This window comes from Patagioenas fasciata, chromosome 3 (genome assembly GCF_037038585.1).
Source record: "Patagioenas fasciata isolate bPatFas1 chromosome 3, bPatFas1.hap1, whole genome shotgun sequence".
Taxonomy (NCBI): Eukaryota; Metazoa; Chordata; class Aves; order Columbiformes; family Columbidae; genus Patagioenas; species Patagioenas fasciata.
Genome location: NC_092522.1, coordinates 109,490,528 through 109,514,279, shown reverse-complemented (window position 1 = coordinate 109,514,279; position 23,752 = coordinate 109,490,528). Strand labels below are relative to the sequence as shown.

Below are 23,752 nucleotides of genomic sequence, written 5' to 3'. Positions count from 1 at the left end.
CGAAGATACAAGTCCTGAGTTTAAACCTTGTTCTCAAGTAGGACAGTAAACACTACAAAAATGTGTAGCTCCTAGATATGAAAGCACGCGCTTTAGTCCTGTCCAGATACAGTCCTGGCAGGTCACTACACTCCTAGACAGGTCTGTCGCATCCCTCTTTTTATCATGGGATACAGGGAAAACCACAAATAAAAGATCCCCTTTTGAAAGCAGAGGCTGAATTTGACTGCATAGTGTTCAGGGACAACCTCCTGGATAAAAAAAAAAGGCAAGAAACAGCACTACAGATATTCTGCAATGAAACAAGAGGTAGAGGCGACTAAGCTATAAGCAGCAGGGAAAGTAAAACAAGAAAAAAACCCCAAACCTTGAATTTCAATGCCACAGGTAAATGGGTAAGTCACAAAACAAATATGAAGAAAAAGAAAGATTGTTCTGTAACTGGAAAAAGAATACAATTCCATGTCATTAAAATCATATGTAAGGAAGAGAAAAATTATGTTTGCAAAAAACCAAACCAGTATCTGATAAAACTGAGTATTTTACAAAGTAGAGGCCCAGATAATTTACACACAAGAAGCTTCAAGGAAACAACTGAGCAACTCTCTGAAACACAAATGCTGTTTTTAAATAATCTTAAGAAATTCTAAACATCAAAGGACTCTCCACATTAATATGCAGTATTTAAAAAAATATGTAAAAGGCGAGTTTCAGGAACTCTAAAATGATTAGCTTGGCATGAATCCTGAACAAAATAATACAATGGCAATGGGAAAAATGGAAGCTAAAAATATCCTGTCAGTCAAGCAGCCTTCATAAGGTCAGGAGAGGAGAGAGACTGAAGCTCCAGCTCCCACAAGGAAAACAGCACAATCTACTGGTGTTGCTGCTCTGAAAAACATTTCTCCTTCTTTATGGCATAGCTAAAGAGGACCCAAAGAAAAAAAAAAACCACCACAAAGTCTCACTGGAAGACCGTAACCCGCAACTGTGCTCAAAACCCAAGAGCTGTTCCGCTGGAAAGCAAAGTGTGCAGGACAAAAAAAAAATCCTGCAAATTCATCTCAGAAGCTGGATCTCTCAAGTCCTCAGCAAAAGTGAGATTTGATTGAAGCTGACATACAAAGATGGGTGGCAGAAGGATTACTGGCAGAGCAATAGGGTTACAAAAATGCTGCCAATAATAAAATCAAGCAAAATTAAAAAAAAAAAAAAAAAAAAAAGAAAACAGAACAAAAAACCATACAAGCCATAGGATACGGTAGAGAAGAAACCACAGAATTGGAAAGTTTCCAGACAGTGTAGAGAAGAATGATCACTTCTCAATGTTTAAAGCAAGCCTTTCATTCTCAAATAAAAGAGGAAAGAAATTTAATAACCCAAGCTGGCGAGGGGGAGGGCTGTGTGTGCACGCATGCGTGCAAGGTATATACTCCTCCAACTCAAATATAATAAAACCAAAGCGTCATACAGAATGAAACACTCTGCACTGAAGTGGTACATTCTCAAAAGAGCTAAAGTTCTCCAGTCTACTTTATAAATACATTATGGTATCTACTTCAACACCTATCACAAGGTACTTTAAGGAAAAAGATGACCCTGGATGAATTGGACCTTTTTGCAGGGCAGCAAATATTTATTTTCAAACTCTTCCTATCAAAGCCAACATCAGTTCATGATGGAGCATGAATTGAAATTCTTCTTAAACTGAACACAATGGAGAGCTACCCAGAACTACTGGCCTATTTTTATGCAGAAAAATAAACCTGGAAAAAATATACATATCAGGGAACTAAGAGAGAAACAAGAAGCCTTTCAGTTAGGTGGGAAAAAGGGGAGAAAATCCTGACCTGTGCTTTTGAGTTGCATGATTCTTCTCCTCTTGTCCACAACACTAATTTCTGACAAGCCAAATACATTGCTGCCACTTTACCAGGGTGCATTCAAGAATTTTCCACAAGCAAAGGGAAAGGAAGATGCCAACATCCCCCTCAGGTGGAAGTTTAGAAAGTGTTTCTGTATCATGGAAAAAGACGGAGAGTAATGCTAGGAGTTAGTGAAGAATCAAGGCATCAAGGGAGGGAAATAGGTGAATTATATAGAGCAGATTTCAAATGAAACAGTGCTTCTGTTAATATGGGTAAGTTGGAGGTAAGGTGTGTAGAAGGAAACAAAATGATAATGTACAATAAGACAACTGAAAAGTAACCTGGGGTATTAATTTTCTCACATTGCAGGGTCAAAGCTCCCTAAACAGTACATTTCTTGTTATAGGGAGCAATACTCAGTGGATTATTAAAAACGAACAAAAACAACACACAAAGGAAGACAGAGAGGAATGGAATTAAATCATGAAACAAAAAATGAAGCGTTTTTAAGATACAGCTTCCTAAACAGCAACATATACCAACGACACTGTCAACACTGAAGCATTCAGTGGCCCTCTCAGAAGACAGAAGTTTTCAGACAGACTTGGAATTGTGCAGCTATTTCAATCTACGATTAAGAAAGAAAGATAAAAAGAGAGAAAAAAAAAAAAGGCTCATACAGAGAAGCCATTTCATGACCCCACTCCAGGGCAGAAGTAGCAGCAAGGATAATCACGTAAACACCCAGTCCTTTTGTCTTCGAGGGCTGGTTGAAGGACAATTTCTAAACAGAATTCATCTAACACCAAGCTCAGCTCTCTCCTAGCCCCTCCATTCATTAGGGGCAAAAAAGCAAACCAAACCAAACCAACCTCGCACCAGATTCTTTGTAAGTTTAGGGGAAAAAAAGAGTTACTTTAAAGCTGGAGGAGAGATTGAAAGAAGGGAACTTGATTGAGTCACACATTGGGCTTCTTGCCAAGTCCAAATACTTCTGCACCTAAAATATGAGCATTCCCCAAGCTCTTCAGAACAACAGGATCCAAAGGATATTTATGAGGTTACACCTGTCCTCTTCCACGCAGCGCACACTCCAAAATGATGTGTTTGTTATCTTCAATACTTCAGTAAATCACATTGCCCAACAGCCATGGGAGTGACTGGCTCACCTATATATATACACACATAGATTTAAGTTTGCACGTGTGTGTGTTAACAACATGAAAATCAAAAACAAAACTTATTTTTGGACATTGATTTTTTTTTTTTTTAATCTACAATGCACTAATGGTAAAATTCATCAAAAAGCAATGAGTTTTATAAAAAGTAATGAAAGCTAAAGGTAAACTTGAGACAGCAAAGCAGAACCAACTTTAAAGCACAAACAAAATAATTGCACAAAAGATGATCAGGTCTTGAGTCAAACACAATCCTGAGTCAAGAATAGAAGGAAAAACAGACCTATGGCAAGGACAAGTTGTTGCTAACTCAAGAGAAAAGGGATGCTTTAATCAATGAGGATAAAGATAAATCCATAAAAACAAAATAGAGCATGTGTATCTTAAGGATATATCCCTACTTCAAGCAGAAATGGAAGAAGGAATCTGTGTGTGGCTCCACTGGAGGACAGATACTATCAATAAAAATAAAGCAAGCTGAAAGGAAATTACCCACAGAACTTCCTACATACTAGTAGTTTACAAATTCGTTTTAACTCCTACACTAGCATGCTTGTAAAGAAATAGATATCCTCTGCATTAGAAAGGAAACTTTATCTACTGCATAGAACAAAAATCAAAACTTAAGTATCTTATTCTCTCGTGATGCATAAAAAAAAAAGGTTTTAATCAAATGGAATAAGAATACTTGGTTTAGAAAAATGAAATTTTGCAGAGTAAGATGAAAACTTGCTTTTCTTCTCTTGTACCAGGAACTTAGAACTTGTGAACTAAGAACTAAGCAGGAGTGCCCTGTTATTGCTGCTGTTTGCCCTGTGAGCCCTTTGATCGTGCATTTCAGTAAAACTCATTTACCAAAGGCTAACTTCTGGGATACGCATGATTTTAATAGATGAAGGGATAAGTAGAATGACTAATCAAATGAAGGCTTAGGAAAGAGACTTAGAGCAATCAAAAAATAAACATATATGGAAGATAAACAATTCATTCTACCCAAAAATCTTTTATAAAGTACTTTTATCCTTCATAAAATACTTGTTAGGTATTACTTGTCTCCAGCTGGAACCTGACATGTGTCTAATATGACATCATGATAAAGAAAATCTGAAGATGTGGAAGCTCCTTTTCTCTTTATTGATGAGGCAGTTATGCCCAGAGCTCTGAGACTTCCAGACGGAGATGTCCAGATACGATAACCTTTGTGGTACGTATTTTAAATTTCAATTTGGGCAAAATGAAAAATCACGCCCTTCCTCTTAGTTCTTCCATTACTAAAAACATGAAGGGCTTATTTTCTCCCTACATTGAAAATGTGAAACAGAATACAAGGCATATTACACAATTGGAATCACAGCATACTTGAGGTTGGAAGGGACCTCTGGAGATTGCCGAGCCCAACACCTCTGCCCAAAGCAGGGGGAACTACAGCACGTTGCTCAGGATTGCATCCAGTCAGGTTTTGTGCATGTCCAAAGATGAGGCAGCCTGCTCCAGCGTTCCCTCACGCTCACAATAGAAGAGTTCTATGTTTAAATGGAATTTCCTGTATTTCAGTTTGTGCTGTTAACTTCTGCCCTTCCACTGCGCACCACCAAGCAGAATCTGACCCCATCCCCGCTCCTTCCCGTCAGGGGTTTATACACATCACTGAAATCCTCCCCAGCCTTCTCGCAGATAAAAATCTCAGCGCTCTCGGCCTCTCCTTGTATGACAGATGCTGCAATCACCTCTAATTGCAAAACTGTATGCAGGACAAGGAAAAATTGTCAGTAATATGGACTCCATTCCTGTATTACACAGCAGAGAGGTTCATCAGCTGGGAAGCCTGAGACTAGTCACATTCCTTGTGTATGAAATACTACTACTAAATGACAAGGCATAAAAAAAAAACCCTTGTGCATGTACACATACACAGGTCACTACACAGAAAGATAGAAAGTAGATGTGACTCACCTAGTAATAATTGTTGTGTTTAATTTTTTAAAGCTATAACATCTTCAAACTCATACAAATTCAGTATATTTTGAGTATTTCAGAAATCGTTACTGAAAAACACTTTAAGCCACTGAAAATGTTTTTATATGACGAGCTTTATCAAGTTAGGTTTTACCTGTACCTAACTGATAAAATTATACTTAGTATGACTTCAAATCCTTCAAGCCACTAAGACATAACTATTTATTGATTCAAATTCAGTCTGCATGGAATTAGCACAGGACACAATTAAATGCACTAAAAACCTGTTCAAAATAAAAAGGAGACAATATTGAGAAGTCCTGTTAGTTATCAAGGTTTTAGAACACGTTTGCAGCTTACATTCACCAGACCTGAAGTACAACAAATAATGGCATTAGAGCATCTTACTTGCCTGGTTATTAACAGTCATAAGCCTGTAAAGGTTTTGAAGATAATTGTCTATAAAGTATTATATACAGAACACCAAGGAGAAAAGAATGCATCCTGTATTTTCTGGATGAAGTATTACGCAATCTGCCTTCCTGCTCCAGGACAATAACCTCATCTCTTGAATTTCTCAAAACTCAGATGTCAAAACTAGATACAGTAAAGTACTGGTTATCTCAGTGCTGCAATGATTAGCAAGATCAGTTCTGAAACACTCAGCTACTAAGGTTTATGTAATTATCAGCCCAAAGATGTAGTCAAAATGTTAAAACTAAATAAACCTAAGGATGTGTTACTACAGGCACACTGAAGGTAAAAAAGGGAGCAGACATTCCTAGAAAGTGAAAACCACAATAATACTGGAGTGGTTGGAAAACAAATTGTACAATAAGCTTGCAGTACTTTACCTATGTATCTCAACAAAAACAAAGTTAAGAGATTACTTATTAGTGTGTATATCTACTTATACTTTGGAAGTGAGGGGTGCAGGTGTCGGTATCACAGACAAGCAAGACGGAAGTTAAAAGTTACAAAAATTCAGCTTTTAGATCAGCAATTTCCTGCAAGCTAAATAGACGACACTAGATACAGACTTATCATAAGCAATAAGACAAGAGAAGTCAGATTTGTTTGGGGTATTTTTCCCCAGTTTGTGAAAAAAAGGAAAGTGACAGAGGGTGAAGTGGCTAGACTTTCTCTTTTCTACAAAAGGTGCAACAAGATTAAATTGACCAGTTTGTGGCTTTTGAGTTGTAAAGTCCGACTGCCACATCAGGACGTGCTACAGTCCATAGTGGAAACAGCAGAATAATCCAAACCACCAGCTCTGGGAGAGCTGGGGCAGTGGGGTGGGGTGTGTATTTTATTTAGTCAGGCCAGAAAACAGTTCTATGTAACAATTTTTAAGTGACAAAAACACCTCCAAAGGATGGAGGCAAAGAAGGACAGAGAGACTCAAAATTGAAAGAGTTTAAAAAGAAAAGAAGTTTATACCCACGTTTCAACCTGATTTATCTTTTCTATTAAGGAAATATCTAAGACCAAAAAAAAGAAATCAAGAGGTTTCGTATTAAATTGATCTCCTGATTTTTTAAATTTGAGGTCATAATTCTTATTTATCCAGACAGGATAACAGTCTTATAAAAAACAAATGCTATCGATTAGCTTCTGAACAACTCATGACCTGCTGAATATAAGCTACTGGAGAACAGTAACATTACACACAACATCATTACTGAGGTCTTGGGCCACAAAGACCTTACAGCAGATCAAACCCCAGCTTTTCCTGTCAGCAGAATTGCTGCCTTCTGCTCATAAAAGCTAAGTTCTGCACACTTCAAATATCCACAATAAACTTTTTTCTGCAACATGCCATCAGTGGGCAATTGTTACCACAGCACCTTAAGTAAGGGAAATTCACATTTTATTCAAGACTGTTCATCACTATTCAGCTTCCAAAAGGGCTGTAACCCCTTGTACAGATTTTAGGTTTGATGTATTTCAACCAATACAGCAAGAAACAGACCAAGAGACAGCATGCAACCCATATTTTATGAAAAGAATGTGGAGTTACAAACAAATTCAAGACATAATTTTAAATAAGCACCAAGAAGGGTAATATATTGCCCTTAGACATGAATCCTATTTCTGAGTGTTCCCAAAGCATTCTGAATACCTTTTACTCCACAAGTTCTTATTGATTTTGTTTTAACTTAGGTAATCAGTTTAGTAAGACTCGTTGAAGTACTCTGAGTTACAGAGTGCAATGGTTTCTGCACAGGCTCCAAAAATGCAAAACATGAACTCTACAACATAAGAATATATTTAATCGATTTATTAGTACAGTGACTAAAAAACCTGAAAAATCACAAGATTACTAGGTTTTGGTAATTTTTTAAAATCTTTCCCTTGCCAGAAAAAAATTACCTCTACACAAAAGATCTTAAGATCAACTCCATATAATTTCATCTTCTCCGGAAAATGCTGAAAAACATTCAAATACGGAATATGACCTTCAACAACAAACCTGCATTAAAAAAAAAACAAAACATAACCAAATCAAAATAGTTTTACTATGACAAATGCATGCATTTATTCTACAATTAATACACAAATCAACTTCTGATTTGAAATAACATCACTATTATACCGCCTAAACAATTCTATCTGAAGTTACACACCCATAAATGCTCCACAGGACAAAAACCAGTTCAATCATTTAACAGACCTGTAAGTTCTAACTCAGATATGACTGACAAACAATAATGTTACGGCAGTAGGCTCACAATCAACACGCTTATATGGAGTTTGTTCTGCACATTCTTCAGCTACTGCATTTCTGAAACTGCTTTAAGCCTCCTTTGAATGGTATGGCATTTCTTTTTTTTCAAAACTCTTAAAAGTAAAATTTACTTAAAGCTTTAAACACAATTTCTGCTGGAGGAGTTTGAGTCAGGTAATGTGGTCGGGAGGAAAGTCACAGAATGATAAGCAGATACATAGAGCTGAAACCCCATTAATGACATCTGTACTCTGATTTTTTTTTAAAGTATTATTCAGATATGAATAGAATTTATTCAGTATACTAGTAAATACATTTTTTTTTTCTATTTGCACCCCAATAATGCATTTTTGGATAAAAACTGGCTCAACAGTATTATTCAGGATTTTTCTTGACTTTTTCATCTGTATACATAAGATGGGACTTAAAAGGTACCCATAAAAAGCCACCACCACACCAAACCCCTGCTCTTATCTAACATCTCAGCCAACATTCACAGCAGGCAACACCAGCACTGAACAAGCACAGATCCTCACAAGGGCACAGACGCTACTCTCATTCCAGATTAAAGCATATTAGTGGTCTTCCCTAGCACTGAGCTGGAACTACCTTCCTGTCTCCTCTTCTCCAAAGAATTTCGCTAAAAGAGTACATTAAACTGGAATAAGTTAACATTTCTAGCAGAAAAACACTGTTCTTTAAATAATATTGGAGATTGGAAAACAATTTTCTCTCCTGCCAGCTGGGTTATCTGCGCAGTATCTGTCTGATCTTGCTATGTAGGTAAGTAACTTCTGGGTCTATGATCTCAAGTCCCTCCTGGGTTACTAGTGGTTGTAAGAGTGGGCTCTGCATCTGCACCCCGTGTGGGGCAGCACCTCCACACTTCGATCCACAGCTGGATCCAGTCCCACGGACTGAAACACTGAGTTCCCCATAGAGCAAGCACAGCAATCTACCACTTTCATTGAAAATGTGTCAGGGGAAAAAAAGAAAAAGGAAGAAATAAAATAAAAAAAAACCATATCAACCTAAGGCAGAACAACATCTTCACAGCCAGAGCAGCCACTGCTGAGGAGGACCCACCTCCCTTCTGAGCCCATGGCCACGCACAAGCCGACCTTCCCTCTCCAGTGCAGTGCCCTGACCACCACCGGCAGCATTTTACATCGTGTGTACCTATCGAAGTCAACTAAAATTCTATTTAAAGGCTAGTTACTGCAAAGTTTACAGTTACATTTTTTTTAAAAAAAACATTCTCAACTGAATTGTCAGTTTAATTTAAAAATTTAATTCAAACCGGGATTAAAATGAAAAGTGCATTTCTTAATGAAAACTGTCTCTCAGTTAAGAATTAACTGACCATTTCTAATGACTTCTGAAAATCAGCAGCAATCTGAAAAATCATATCGCCCAATCCTTTTTATTTTGAAGCGCTGTGTACTAGTCCCTTAAATGAAGAGGTAAAAGTCTCTGCACAATACTTTCTAATCAAATGGTGATGTACATTTTGCTAACAAGATTTCAGTAGCTTTCCTCAACCAGCGCAGACAGCGTTTCCACACCTCGAGTGGAGGAGTGCACTGGTCCACATGCTTGGTGAGGTTGTCCTCCAAACCCAGCACCAGTTGCTTGTCCTTGCACAGCAGTTCCTTAGCTCATTTTAGTCAAGGTCAGCTGCACTAAATTGAAGAATTCAAACTTGAGGGATGGTATCACAGAATGGATTGAGCCAACCTAAAAGCTCAACATAACCAGTCGTACTTCCCTTCTCCTGGCCTGGCTGTGTGCTCCTGGTGCTCAGCATCCTGACCTCACCTGCAGTCCCGTGTCCAGCTCTCGAGCCCTCAGCACAGGCAAGACATGGACCTGTTGGAGAGGGGCCAGAGGAGGCCACAAAAATGATCAGAGGGCTGGAACAGCTCTGCTGTGAGGACAGGCTGAGAGAGTTGGGGATGTTCAGCCTGGAGAAGAGAAGGCTCCAGGGAGACCTTACTGCAGCTTTTCAGTACTTTAAAGGGGCCTATAAGAAAGATGGGGACAGACTTCTTATCAGGGTCTGTTGAGATAGGACAGGGGGTGATGATTCCAAATCAAAGGAGGGGAGATTCAGATTAGACAAGAGGAAGAAATTTTTTTACAATGAGCGTGGTGAAACACTGGCCCAGGTTGCTCAGAGAGGTGGTCAATGCCCCATTCCTGGAGACATTAAGGCCAGTCTGGATGGGGCTCTGAGCAACCTGATCTGGTTGAAGATGTCCCTGCTCATTGCAGGGAGTTGGACTAGATGACCTTGGAAGATCCCTTCCAACCCAAACTGTTCCATGATTCTGTGATCTTCTTCCACAAATGTAACTCACAGTAGCAGCAGAAGACTATCCATCATTCTGTGGCAAGAAAGAAAGGTTTGCTCCCCATCATCTAACAAACTAAGGAGGCTCATAAATGGCTCCTAACAAGTGCAAGAGTTGGCAGAGAGATTGAGCTGCATCACATAGGCAGGAGGAGAGAAGAAAGAGAAGGAAGATCTTCCTCTTTCAGCAGCAGTGGCTCAGCTGATGATAAGCTTTGACTGACACGCGTTAAGGCGCAATCACACAATCAGCTTTCAGATTTGAAGAGCTGGTACCAAGACACTGAGGGCAGCAACCTCCTGAGCCAGCACAGCAGCAGATATAAGAGGACAAACAATCAGGACCTTCCTTGGGGTGTGGTGGCGATTGCAGCCAAACCACCCTAGCAGCTTTGCTCTTTGCTGCCTGTGCAGCGGGGAATCCCACCCTCCAGTCGCTGCCACGCACCCCTCCCTGCTGACAAAAGCACCTGTGTGACTTCTCAGAATGAGCCTTAGATTGAGAACCAGTCTTTTGTTTTCCAGGGTTTGATTTCAACCAGACACATCTCCAGGCTCAGCTGACTGCCAGCACAAGGCAGAAATGGACCGCGGTGAAGCAAATTAACTTGCGCTGAAATGTCCGGTGAAACTTTCTTTTGCAAAATTAGTTTTCTGCAGATCTACTTCTTTCGACTAATACACCATGAACTGGATGAGTGCACCCAGGACAAGAGAAAGAGCAGGAGTGTTTATGCATGACCAAGGCAACTGACACTCAGATCAGCTTAAACTGAAAATGGAACCAAATCCAGAAACAAATGATGTCTATCAAAATGGTTTAGGAAAAATAAAAAAGCTTCCACTCACTTGGCTGTGCTGTGTCAAAGCACTGTAACCGTTTGAAAAATAATAGCATCCTTCCTAGTTTGAAATTACTGTCTCCATACAAAAGAATGCTCTTTCTCAGGCTCAAAGTTGCTTTTATGTTCTAAAAATACATGAAACGGTGTAAATACCCTACTATGAATATAATGTGCTGATGATTCAGGTTTTAAACACTTATTCCAAAAGCCCAGATTTGGAATAGCACTTCAGAACAGTTTCTTCTGTCTGCTGTTCTTCCAAACCTTTCATTTAACAGACAGATGATCAAAACACTTGTGAGACTGTTGTATCAGTGAAGTGCCTGAAAACTTGACTGGCAGATACAGTACACAGTCTGTGTTCTTTTAATTACAGCAGCAGTATATATTAGTAAGGCTCAAGAATGAAAAAAATCCAAGGTCCTCTGCATGCTACAAGGAAATGATGCATCTGTTAAAGCCACACAGTAATGCCACCAACTGATTACAAGTTTGGTCTTGCCAGCACGGCTGGGTAGAACCGCATTTGAAAAGCACTGGTTCTCAGAATCTCCAAGTCTAGCATCTTGAAACTTTTTTGTACAAGCCAACAATTTTATTCGTTATTTAGATAAATAACATGCAGCATAGGGATTTTGTGACATTATTCACAATGGAAAAGGATTTAATGTGTTGCACAGACTTGAGTAAAAGGTTGTTATAAATGTTATTTTTAAACAAAAATGTCCCTGTCAGAGGAGGTAATTGTAATGTTTGTCTGCTAAGTGTGTCAAGCAGCAAGGAGGAGTGTATTTCTGGTGTTGTAAATCCTTCAAAAGCTGGCAGACTGCCCTACTATAGTGCCTAAGCATGTATCACAAGGGAGGAGCAGCAGTCAGCTGACTTCAGGGTAGGGAGAAAACCAAACTGAGGAAAAAACACGGCAGAACTTTAAGTACAACTGTAATTCAGCTGGTTTAAATGAACCAATTTGCGTATAAAGATTTAAAATGTAATGCTGAATACTTAATGTTTTCTCTGCATAGTTTTCATCTCTGGTCTGTCGCTATTTTGATCTGTGTATCTTAATGCATGCAAAAATGTGAGCATTGTCTGATTTTTAAAACTTAAATATTCAGAAGTTAGAAAAGAAGTATTTTATGGTAGTTCATGCAATTTAAAATTCTTTCCCCTTCTTCATCAAACTTGTGAAAGGCAAAGACCTTAAGGGTAGGGAGGGAAGCATGATAATGTAATTACAGTCTTATATAACTATCGTTATCATGGCAAAACTTAGCTAAACAAACATCTTTTTTTAAATGTCAGTTTCTGCATTTAACTTAGTTCATATGTTCAGTGCATTTTAAGTCACTGAATCATTCTGATTTACCCACTTTTAAAAGTATTATACGCATGAATTGTATTGAATGAAATGATACCTTCTCATTCAAATCATCTTATTTCAATTTCCAATTACTAGTTTCTGATTATGCCTTTCTCGGCTATATTTGATTCCCGCCCCCCCCCCCCCCCCCCCCGCCCCTTTCCAGCTTTCTTTTACTGTTTCCTCTATGTTTTTCATGTTTCCTCTAAATCCTTTCAAGCAAATGCACTCATCTCCTAAATATCTCCATACAAAGGCTGTTCTCCAGGTTCTGAATCATTCTCCTGGATCTCCCCTGTAGTCCCAAATTTCTAGAGTGCCAAATACAACAATATACCATTAATAAGCAAACACCACTATTTACTTTTCCTCTTAACAGTTAACTTTGACAGTTGGATTTGTTGTTTGGTTGTTCATTTTTGGTTTTTTGTTTGCTTGGTTCGTTTTTTCAAACTACACCATTGCACTAAGCCGGGAACTTGTGAGGATGTATTTCCCTCACACGATCCCACAAGCTTTCCAGAAACAGTTTCACTATTCAGTAACCAAAGAATAGATATTTCATTATTATTTTTTCTCTCCAAACAAGATAGGATAAGCAAAAATTATCTACTGTGAACCATTTGCTCCATCGCAGTAATCGTAATTTACTACTTGGATTTTTGCTATATACAAACATTACCAGACATGATTTATATATTTATTTTCTAATCACTGACAAAAATACAGAGTATGCTATGGTAGTTCTGACTCCTACAGAATTTCCATAAGAAGATCCTAGTCAGTAGGTCTATTTCTTAATCCACTCAATAAATACTCCTGTATTGCAGGCTGATAGTTTGAATTCGGAAAACCGTGGCATTTTGCTGAACATTTTACAAGCATCTTTTACGCAATAACAGCATACCCAGTTATGCAAACATGCAGTGGTTTGTGCAGTTCTGACCAATGAAAGCAACAGCCCCCACTAAAGTTTAATGAAAGGGTTAAACACTGTTTTGCATAGAAATAAATTAGCTCATATTAACTACTGTACTTGAGACATACAAACCTCCCCTTTTAAAAAAGTACTTGCAACAGAGCATTCTTCAATACTCATCCTCCTCAGAAAGCTTGTACAAAGCTAGAAAGGCACAGGTAGAATTTGGCTCTGCAGAGGAGAGAGGCCACGATGGCAGATCAGGCTCTGGGGCAAACTTCCCTTGCATTTGTCGCACTTCCAGCAGCAGTACTAGTTATATGCACTGCAGGTGAGGATGATGCCCTCACTGCCTTGCCTTTTAGCTCCCAGGTTACATATTTGAAAAAATAAAAATTAAAGAACTGAAATCTACCATATTAACTGAATTTTGAATCAGTTTTTAGTTTATTTTGTCCAAGTTTGCAATTTGAATTGCCAACTTACAGTTACTTGAGTCATTTTGTTCCTTAAATTTTAGCAAAGTAACATTTTTTGCTCCACAGAATTTCAACACTGGTTAAAAAGGTGTATCAATATAAAAAAAGATCTCCCATGGAAGACCTAAGAATTCCTGAATTTAAACTATTTGGGACTGATGTCAAATATTTATTACTAACAAGAAAAGTTGAATTATTTTTCATTCCCTAAGTAGAATAGAATAGAATAGAATAGAATAGAATAGAATAGAATAGAATAGAATAGAATAGAATAGAATAGAATAGAATAATTGGAAGGGACCTACAACGATCATCTAGTCCAACTGCTGACCAAAAGCTAAAGGAAGTTGTTGAGGGCATTGTCCAAATGCCTCTTAAACACTAACAGGACTGGAAGTAAATAAGGAGTGCGTTCATAGCCTTGTAGAGAGGAGAAGGGAACAGCACTGTCAGCAATAGTTTTGATGGTCTCCATTTAGCAGCAAACCCTACTATTAGAACATTTTTTTCTCCTACATTAAACACTGTATCATTCTGAACTCTGATAATTAAAAAGATACGAGGGTGAAAAAAGACCTCCTATATTAATTTCTGTGCCCAACTCCATTGTGTGAAGCTATTTAGCTACCTTTCATATCACTGTATACTGCTGGTATTGTTTGTATGAGCACACTGATGTAAGTTCTGGAGAATGTTTACTCATTTCATTCTGGCATGCTGACAGCAGCAAGAATAGCAGAACTGTGACCATACACACCTCCAGTGAATCTTAAGAAATCGTGAAGAAGGATAAAAACTTCTTTATCTCCAAAACTTTCTTTCTTACAGGTCGTTTAGATTCATCGCAAGCAACAGAGAGAATATTCTCCAAAAGAAGCAGCATGAATTGTTATGTCAAAGATAAGACAACTAGAGGGAAATTCTCACTTTTTCCAAGCAAATTAGTAAAAGGGCAAGAGTACAGATCTAACTTTTAAAAAATGTATTATTTACAAAAGCAACAAATATTTCACTAGAGACTACACATACCTTAAGAGATCAGATAACGTCATTGGTTCTCTCAACCATAGTAATGCCATGTAACAAAACGAAAGGGTCATTGGCATTGTCATCCTCAGCTTCTCCTTTTGGTTCTTCATGAAATACAAGCTACCATCCACCGATCCAGAGCACACAGAGGTGCTCGCTTGTGTTTATGTTAAAAACAGAAAAGAAAAAAAAAGTAATTCATACAACATACACATGGTCCATGATATACAGGAAACAAGATACAGTAACACACGTGGACCCTTGTTCAGCAACTAGCAACATTTTGAAATCATTACTTTGAGTAGCTGGTTACTTCGTGTGCTCTTCTACTAAACAGTCAACACTAATTTATTTATCTCCCATGATACAAGATGACAACCTGCTTCATAAACTGTTGCTTCACTCGACTAAGACACTGGATCATATGAAGAGACAAAACGTACTCTGCTAGTCATCCGAACAGAACTTTTATTGGGAACTACACTTAAACCTGGAGTTCTAGAAGGACATGAACTCCTATCCAACACATAACTAACAGTACTTACGAGCTGGAAATACTATTTTCCATTTGAGAGATAAAGGAACAGTGGGGAAGCAAGGGAAAATTCAATGTGCTTATATCAATGTCTTGGAGTTGAGGATTAAGACAGAGTTTTAAGCTTCACAGCCAGGACTTTAACGTAAACAATATTTACATCACAGAAATTTTACTGAGGTTAAGGTATGTAACCATCTGCCATACAATCTCTAACTGTGGAAATGTAAATATTCTTTTAAAATAATGTAATTACACTAAATAAAAAAGAAAGCACCTCTAGAACAAAAATATAGCAAATGGTGAAGAAGGTGGGAAAAAAAACAATGAAGAACAACCAACCAAACCTCCTTACTTCCCTGCTGAGATGAATCACTGAAAACCAAAAGCAGCAGCAATGAGAAATTTAATTTAAGGGAGTCATTTATGAGTTAGGGACCTTTTCAGCAGTGAAACCTGGGAGTTCAGGGAAGGAGGAAGAAAAAAAAAGAAAAGCCTCTCTTCCCTACACAATGACCCAGCTAGAACGAATGGAAATGTTTTGTATTTAAAGCACAGCAGCACAAAATATCAGCATCGATTCTGTAGCCATTTTCTCACTGTGCTTCCCCACAGACTGTTCACCTGTTCAGACAGAACAGCAAGGGCCTGACCCACAGCTCCCCAGCTGGGAGCTGCAGGGCCATGGCAAGCAGCCTGCAAAAAACAGTTTAAAACTTGTGAGAGCTGTGCAGCTCAGCCCCGTGGTTATGCTGGCAGGTGACAGCCAAGCCTGGAAGGTTACAGCAGTCAGCAGGGAGGTCCAGTGCTCACTGACATGCAATATGAAGACAAACACTGCAAATATCGTGTTCCTGAGCCAGATTTGGTCTTTGATGCCACCTACTGGCTCCTAAAATGGCAGGGACGCGGCAACAGGTTAGAAGAATTGGCTCAAACACACACCTGGTACAGAGCAAGACAAGGTCCAGATGACAGCATCCTGCAAGGTCTGTCTCGTACAGATGCACCAGAGAACAAGCACAGGAACATCACTTAACCCTCTTAGTTTCACCTTTTACATAGATATTTGTGTTTAGAGGCAGCCTCACTGAAACTTCATTATTAATTTCACATTCAACTCAGTTTAAAATAATCCTCATTATATTTGCAGCCTTAATGATGGCACACAATTTCCTTTTACTTCTTCCCGCTTATGCAAGGCGTGACAACGCAGTTACACACATGTAATAACCTAAGAGTTCAACAGGTTTCTCTAGCAATATCTCAGTGCTATACGGAGTCAAAATTGCTATTAACCCTACACACACACAAAAATTAAAACAACAAAAAAATGCTTGCACAATGGACAAGCTCTTGAGGAAAAAAAGGGTACTGAGATTTCCAGTCTGTAGCAATAACAGCTCAGTAAAAACAGTAAAGAAAAGGAAAACCATGAATCTTCACGATGATTTTTAATCAATTAGAATGCCTCTAATATTACCTCTGTTAAATTTCAATACACAAAACAAGTCCTATGTTTGTCTGATTTCACCAAACTGTAGTTTTAGTGACTCTTAATCCATTTCAAGAACTTTTAGTGAAATCAGTATGACTACTTAAAGCTGAACTCAATCTCTGAAAAAAACAGACCAAGACCACATTAAATTATAGCCTATCTGAAGTCTATATACCTTCACCAGTGCCACCAGTTTTGCACCTTTTTCTCCCTCTCTAATTCTGTCTGGATTTTTTTTTTTAACTGCAGACGATCAAGTTTCTCATTCTGATTCCATTTCTGGACTTTTCAAAATAAAGAGAAAAACATGAAAGAAAAAGATTGCATTCTTCTGAGGGTATACAGGCAATATGATAGAAAAACGTAAAAGGGATATAAAGAGGACTGTACATAACAGAGAAAAAGAAACACTGAAAGAAACAAGAAAAGGCAAGCTAAGAATAAAGCAAAATAAGAAAAACCATCAGAAGTTTAAAATGCAACCAGAAGCTTTCAAATCTGCCTAGAAACGTATTTCCACTATCAGACATTGCAGCATTGACTGGCATTACACTTGCCCAATAGCATCAAACACTCCAATTTTTTGTAACATTTTAATTACAGAGTGCTAAACATTTTCAGTATTTCCAAGTTGATATCATGAACAGAAAGGAGAAACTGATGGAATGCTAAAAGAAGATTTTTGACAGAAGGGGGTTATAGGGAAAGTAGTAAAAAGTACGCAGAGACAAAAGACACAGAAGTACCAAAAATACTGTAAGGAAAAAAATTAGAAAGCTAAAAGGATCTATGGGACAGAAAAAAAAAAAAATACCCTTCCCAAAAGAACAAAGTCTTTTTTTTTTCTTTTTTTAATATCAAAGTCACAACTGACAGCTCTGCTATTAGCTGAACAAGTGCTTATTGTTCAAAGCTATTGTGTTTGTAAACATCTAGCTTTACAAATATAATAGCAATTTTCTCCCCACTCCAAACAGGAGGCGTGGAGCAAACTTGTTCTGAAATAGAACTTCCTCTTGCATATCCCATTGTATTTCCAGGTCCTGTTCAACTTCTGTCTCCTTGGGTGGGGGTTGGGGAGAAAAGTTTTCTATTTCTGGTAGAACATGAAGTATTCTAGTGGCAAACAGGACTGAAAACTTTACACTTTCCAACCAGTTCCTCCAATTCATTGTACATGAATACACTGCATATATAAATTAATTTATATAAAAAAGCTGTACAAAAGTGGTTTCCAGACAGTTCAGTTCGTTGCTCCTACCTGAGACCTTGCTAACTGATGAGATGAAGCTGGAATCAGTCTGTAGATCCCCCTCACTTTCAGACAGAGACAACAAGTGAAGGAGGCTAGGTGTCTCTGGTTCACTCTCCACATCAGTACTGCTATCGCACAACTGTGTTTGTAAATAAGTCACTGTTAGTTACTGTTTCAGTCTGAAGAAACCAAATAAAGCATGACAGATGCAAGATCAACAGTAAATGAAGTTTAAACCCAAACTGTTCACATTTTTACTTTCTCTATGAAACAGCAGTATGTAAAGAAACCTTGCAAAAAAAAAAAAAAGTATTTTTAAAGGATTTCTCCAGATAAGAAGACTTCTAGTGGTTACATTACATTTCAGTCTCCTACAGTGATGAGGAAGTTGGCAATACATAGAAACAAAGCTTGATTAAATAACTGCCTTTGAGAGAGCAGGCAGGAACTGGTGATCCATTTGGTATTTTAATTTCTGCTCTATCTACTAACTATCTGTGTCAAGACAAAGAAATTTTTTTAAAATAAGCAGTTTTCCATACTTGGAGATTTATTTTTCTCTTGAAATAAGAAAAAAAACCAACAATAAAATGGACATGGTGAACCCTGTTTAGAAGACAACTTTCATGCTGAATTGACATCAATACAGGCTAGATATGTAGCCTGTACAAAGTAGGTTTCTGTTGTTCCTTTTTAAAAAGATACCACACATCTCATGGGATTTGAGCTTTTCACTTACAGGTAATGCTTTGACAGTTTCCCCATCTGGTCTGTCGCAATATGCCTGTTTGCTCTTCTGAAGGTAAAGCCTCCAAAAATTGCACAGAATTTCATCCTGATAAATACAAATGGATAGTGATTAGTACAAAGTTTACAAGATCATTAATTACTAAGAGAACAGAGCGTAATTTCTAACTCAGGAATCTGAATAATGTTCCACCTCTAATTTTATTAACTATGTTTTAAAATTACCAGAGAAGCTAAGTTTGTTTTCATATTTTTAAACAAGGAGTTGTTCAATTCAGTTTAAAAATTACAGTCTTTTGAAATAGCAGGTCCTGTAACACACAAACAGCGTGTGTACAGAGCATGTACAACTCACACTGACATCTACATACCTTCATTTGTGGACATACTCCTAATGCTTCCAAAGCTTCAGCTTGTTTTTTGAGTACAAACTGAAAGCCTTCACAAACATACCATTCACAGCCTCTATCTAAGTACAAAAAAAAAAAAATTTGTTAGAACTATTTTGGGTTATTTTAACCTTATGCACACTTATTTCCACTTAATATTCTGTTCTCTTGGTATTAGGACAGAGACATGTCTATTAAATCATTTCAGATCCTAGAGGATAAACCAGCTACAGTGAATAGTCCATTAGGTTCCATTTATTCACAGTCTTAATCAAGAAGAAAAGCTACGGAACAAGCACTGTTCTCCACACATTTCGCAATAATAATACATTTCACTGTAACTTCTAGTGTGGCAATTGAGTGAAGAGTTGTTAAGTGACCAGTTTTAAAATAACTGACAACCTGTCATTAAAAAATTAAATATGATCATTTCTTTCCCATCCCCAGCACAGAAAACTGGAACACATTATTGTGGTGAGTCAGGCAAAAAACAACCAATATCACCACGTTCTTCACCATTCTCTCCCACAGAAACACACACATTTAAATGAAAGAAACTTCCTCAGATATTCCAAGTTTCTAGCAAACCTCAGCAGAACATGAATTTCAAAAGGAGCGGGCCTGCTCCAATCTATTCACTGTTTCCTCAGACTGCATTGCATTTACTTTTCACACCTACTTCTCTATATTTACTCCTCCTTTTCTACAGGCGTTTGGTTTTAGACATTTTCTCCACATTTTCTCAACTTCCTTTTCATTCCCTCCACACCTGTTCTTCATTATTTTTCCTTCCAATAACACCTTGTATCTCACCAGCTTAGAAGTTATCTGCCCAAAGCTTCTGCCCTGCTTTAATGATGTTTGCTTTAACTGTTAACTGCAGATACAATGTACTCCTATAAATGCCTGAAAATGAGCTGCCACAGTATAACGTAACTGTACTCACAGAAGGACCTGTATGAAGCTAAGAGTTTCTATCTTAAGAAGCCTGAGGGATGGCTCATGACCTTCCTAACAGGAGAAATAAAAAGCATGAAGTGGTACACAGCTCCAACTTTAGGAGTAATACAGGATAAAGACAAGTGGAGGTGTTGAGGTTGTTCTGCTTTTCGCTCCTCCCTTCACCTACACAGAAGTTGTTCTTTTAAAATGAATGTATTATCGGAATCCACTGACACCGTAGCAGAGCGAAGATAGGCCAGTGCGTCACAGACAAAACAACCTCATGCTTCATTTAGCACTGATATGCATTTTTGCTTTTTGAAAGTGGCCACAACAGTAAAACAATTATCCAGCCATCACAGTATATATACATAGCTCCAGCAGCAGCCTTACTGTGACACCCTTACGATATATATCATCACACATAATGACTACTATTCTTCTGAATCAGGAAATCAGAAGTATAGAAGTGACTCTGGATGAAAGACGTAACATTGGTTTAGCTACTGTAACTGCACAAAGTCTCTTCCACCTAGGTTTGTGTGTAGGTTACAGGACCAAACACCTGTAACACAAGCCAGATTGATATTCTAAGAGCTGGACCACCAGCATATCAAACAGATACAGATAGCTTTTCTGGTTTTGTGATAGCCATCATAAGGAAGGAACAAAGAGGATCACCACATCTGAATGCATGCCACCAGCATCTTCAGTGAGTACTGCCTTCCACAAAGCAAAGTGGCAATAAGTAACACGTAGCTCCATTCAACACAAAAAAACCACCACCAGGCTCACAGAGGTCACCTGTGGCTCAGGAAGTCACCAAAGGCGACTGCTAATGGGTCTGACAGCATTTGGAAGATGTATTTTGTTCCTACAGTTTTTCCAAGCTATCTGCTTTTGGCCACCACCAAAGACATAATGGGCTAGATAAACCCTGGCTGAACAGCCACTCTTACGCAAAATACAGAGGGAAACTCATACATACCAGTTTTCTCCTTCTTTCTTGAACCTTTCGAGATTGTCTGGACTCTCGAATTAGAAATAAAATCAGTGTTTATAACTTCTCTAGTTCTCTGCAAAACAGGAATACATCTTAGCAAGGAAAAAAGACAGGTCTAACTTGCACAGATTGTCTCATCATAAAACATTAAGAGAGGAACTTGTTCAAATTTCCTAAATCAAAGGGAGACAGAACATTCTGAAATTTTCATTCAGAAATTGCAGAAATAGAGAATGACTATGCTGGACATTCAGGGGACATGCATCAGGGTTTGTCTACACTGGTAGGTACTGAAGCACAGCAGCACCCAGGCAGTATCTCTAAGGCATCGCACAGCACAGTAGCACTACAGCTGCAGCAACACAGCATCTTCAGGTGGCTCAGTGCACACGTTGTGATTTCAAGGACCATTAAACAGTGTCAAGTAAAGCATGAAAAAGGAAGAACCACAATACTTCCAATACTAATGCCAAGGAGGACGTATTTATATATATACGTATAAAACCAAGAAACAATAAACCTTTTCTAATGCCAGTAGCTTATCTTTTTACCTCAGTAACATTGTGACAAGATCTGCAATAAAATCTGCCTCCATCAGTGACACCCCAGTTCACTTCCGAACATTGAGCACAGCGTTCATTAAAGTCTCTCTAAAAGGAAACAAACAAAAAGTTCCAAAGGTGTTCAAGTAAAACAAATGGCACTATTACCAGGCTGCTTCACCACATTTAAGATTATTCAGAGAGGAGAATATTTATGCCCTTTACATTAGGTAGAAAACAAGTAAACAGAGCATTTGCTAGCAACTATAGATAACTGTGGACAACTAATTTTAGCCGGTGCACACCGGCTCTTGTGTATGTTAACATCAGTACAAGGGGAATAATAATCCACACATGACATGGCTTGAAGAAAAACACCCATCAGAAATGGAAGCAGAGACAAAAAGCAGAGAGCGGAAGATGAAAGTAAAAATAAACTTCTAGAACTGTGAAGACCCATGCAGCAGAAGACAGGCAGCACAAGCCGGTGAAGAGACGTGCCCGGAGAACGGGACTCTTCTCGGAGAAACCAGAGGACGAAGGAGAAAAGAGGGGAAACGAGAGACGTTTAAAAGTGTTTTTCAGAAGCATCCCCCCACGGGCAGCTCCCGTGGGGCCCAGGGGTGGCCCCGCACCCCCGCCGGCTGCCGAGCCCGCCACGCCGAGGGGTCCGGTCAAGGCCTCGCCCGCCGCCCCCGGGCCCCGGTCGTTCCCGGCGGGCGGGACAGGGCCGGGCCGGGGCAGGCAGGGGCCGGGCCGGGGCAGGCAGCGCCCGGGCAGGCGGCGCCCAGCGGCGCCTCGGCTGTCCCGCCGGAACCGCACACAGCCCCGGCCCGCAGCCGCTGAGCGCCCGGCGGGGAAGAGCCTCCCACGCGGCTGCCGCGCTCCGCCAGCTCCCTCCGGCCCAGCGAAACCAGCCGCCCCCGCCGCTCCCCGGGCCGCACCACTGCTTCCTCGTCCATGCCGGCAGCCGCGCCGCGACCCGCACTGTGGCAACCGCGTCGAGCGCCGGCCTGGAAACTGCAGCCCTGGCACTTGCGTTCCGGAGCCCAAGCGGGGATGCCCCCGCCCCGGGCTGGCTGCCCCCCCTCACCGAGAGCCCCTGCGGGCGGCTCGGGGGCGCGGAGCGGCCGCTGTGCCCCGGCGCTGCTCGAGGCGGTGCCCGGGGTGTCTGCGCGGCTCGGCGGCAGGGCCGTGGCGGTAGCCGGGGCGACAGCAGCGTGGCGAGGGGACATCGGGTGCTTCACTGAAGGGACACGGGTGCTGCACCTCTGAGGGGACATTGCGAACTTCATTGAGAGAGCTGGGTGTCTTCACCCTGGAGAAGAGAAGGCTGAGAGAGCATCTTATCAATGCTTATAAATATCAAGGGTGGGTGTCAAGAGGATGGGACCAGACACCTTTCAGTGGTGCCCAGCAATAGGATGAGGGGCAACAGGCACAGACTGAAGCACAGGAGATTCCATCTGAATATGAGGAGAAACTTCTTTACTTTGAGGGTGCCAGAGCCCTGGAACAGGCTGCCCAGAGAGGTTGTGGAGTCTCCTTCTCTGGAGACATTCAAAACCCACCTGAACACATTCTGTGCAATCTGCTCTGGGTGAACCTGCTTTAGCAGGTGGGTTGGACTAGATGATCTCCAGAGGTCCCCTCTGACACCAACCATTCCGTGGTTCTGTGAGGGAACATGGGTGGTTTGAGGGTGCGCGGGTTGCTTCACTGAGGGGACACAGGTCCTTCCCCACTGCAGTGTCTTGGGGACTGGAGGGGACACATGCCCCTCCAGCCCCAGCCCCTGCCTTGGCCCTGCACGGAGCTGCATCCTCTCCCTGGCATTGCCCTGTCTGGGTGCACATGGCGGGTGACTGCTGAGGCTGTGCCGAGGCTGTCGGCAGGGGAACTGTGCTACTGCTTGTACAAAAGGAGGCCACAAGAACTCTTTTAACTATGTAAAGTGCTTGGAGATCCTTGAATGAGGAAAACTATGATCTGAAATTCACTTTCAATTAAAAAAACAACCAACTCTCCAGATCTTGATGTAGGGCTCTAATTTCTTGCACGTTAATAATAATGTTTAAAGATGTCCAAACACCAAGATCTGTTATTGCAGTGAATTTGCCCAC

At 39.9% G+C, this 23,752-nt stretch overlaps 1 protein-coding gene across 1 annotated transcript in view; it reads right to left on the bottom strand.

The window, feature by feature from the left end:
• The window catches only part of TAF1B (TATA-box binding protein associated factor, RNA polymerase I subunit B), a 49,434-nt gene extending 26,718 nt beyond the window's left edge, over positions 1-22,716 (bottom strand). The window contains 8 exon segments of the mRNA XM_065835532.2: positions 7,376-7,475; positions 14,719-14,875; positions 18,013-18,145; positions 18,746-18,841; positions 19,125-19,222; positions 21,073-21,160; positions 21,639-21,737; positions 22,574-22,716. Of these exon segments, the coding sequence (XP_065691604.2) occupies positions 7,376-7,475; positions 14,719-14,875; positions 18,013-18,145; positions 18,746-18,841; positions 19,125-19,222; positions 21,073-21,160; positions 21,639-21,737; positions 22,574-22,591 (789 nt within the window). The 5' untranslated portion in view covers positions 22,592-22,716.
• Positions 22,717-23,752: the final 1,036 nt, after the last annotated feature.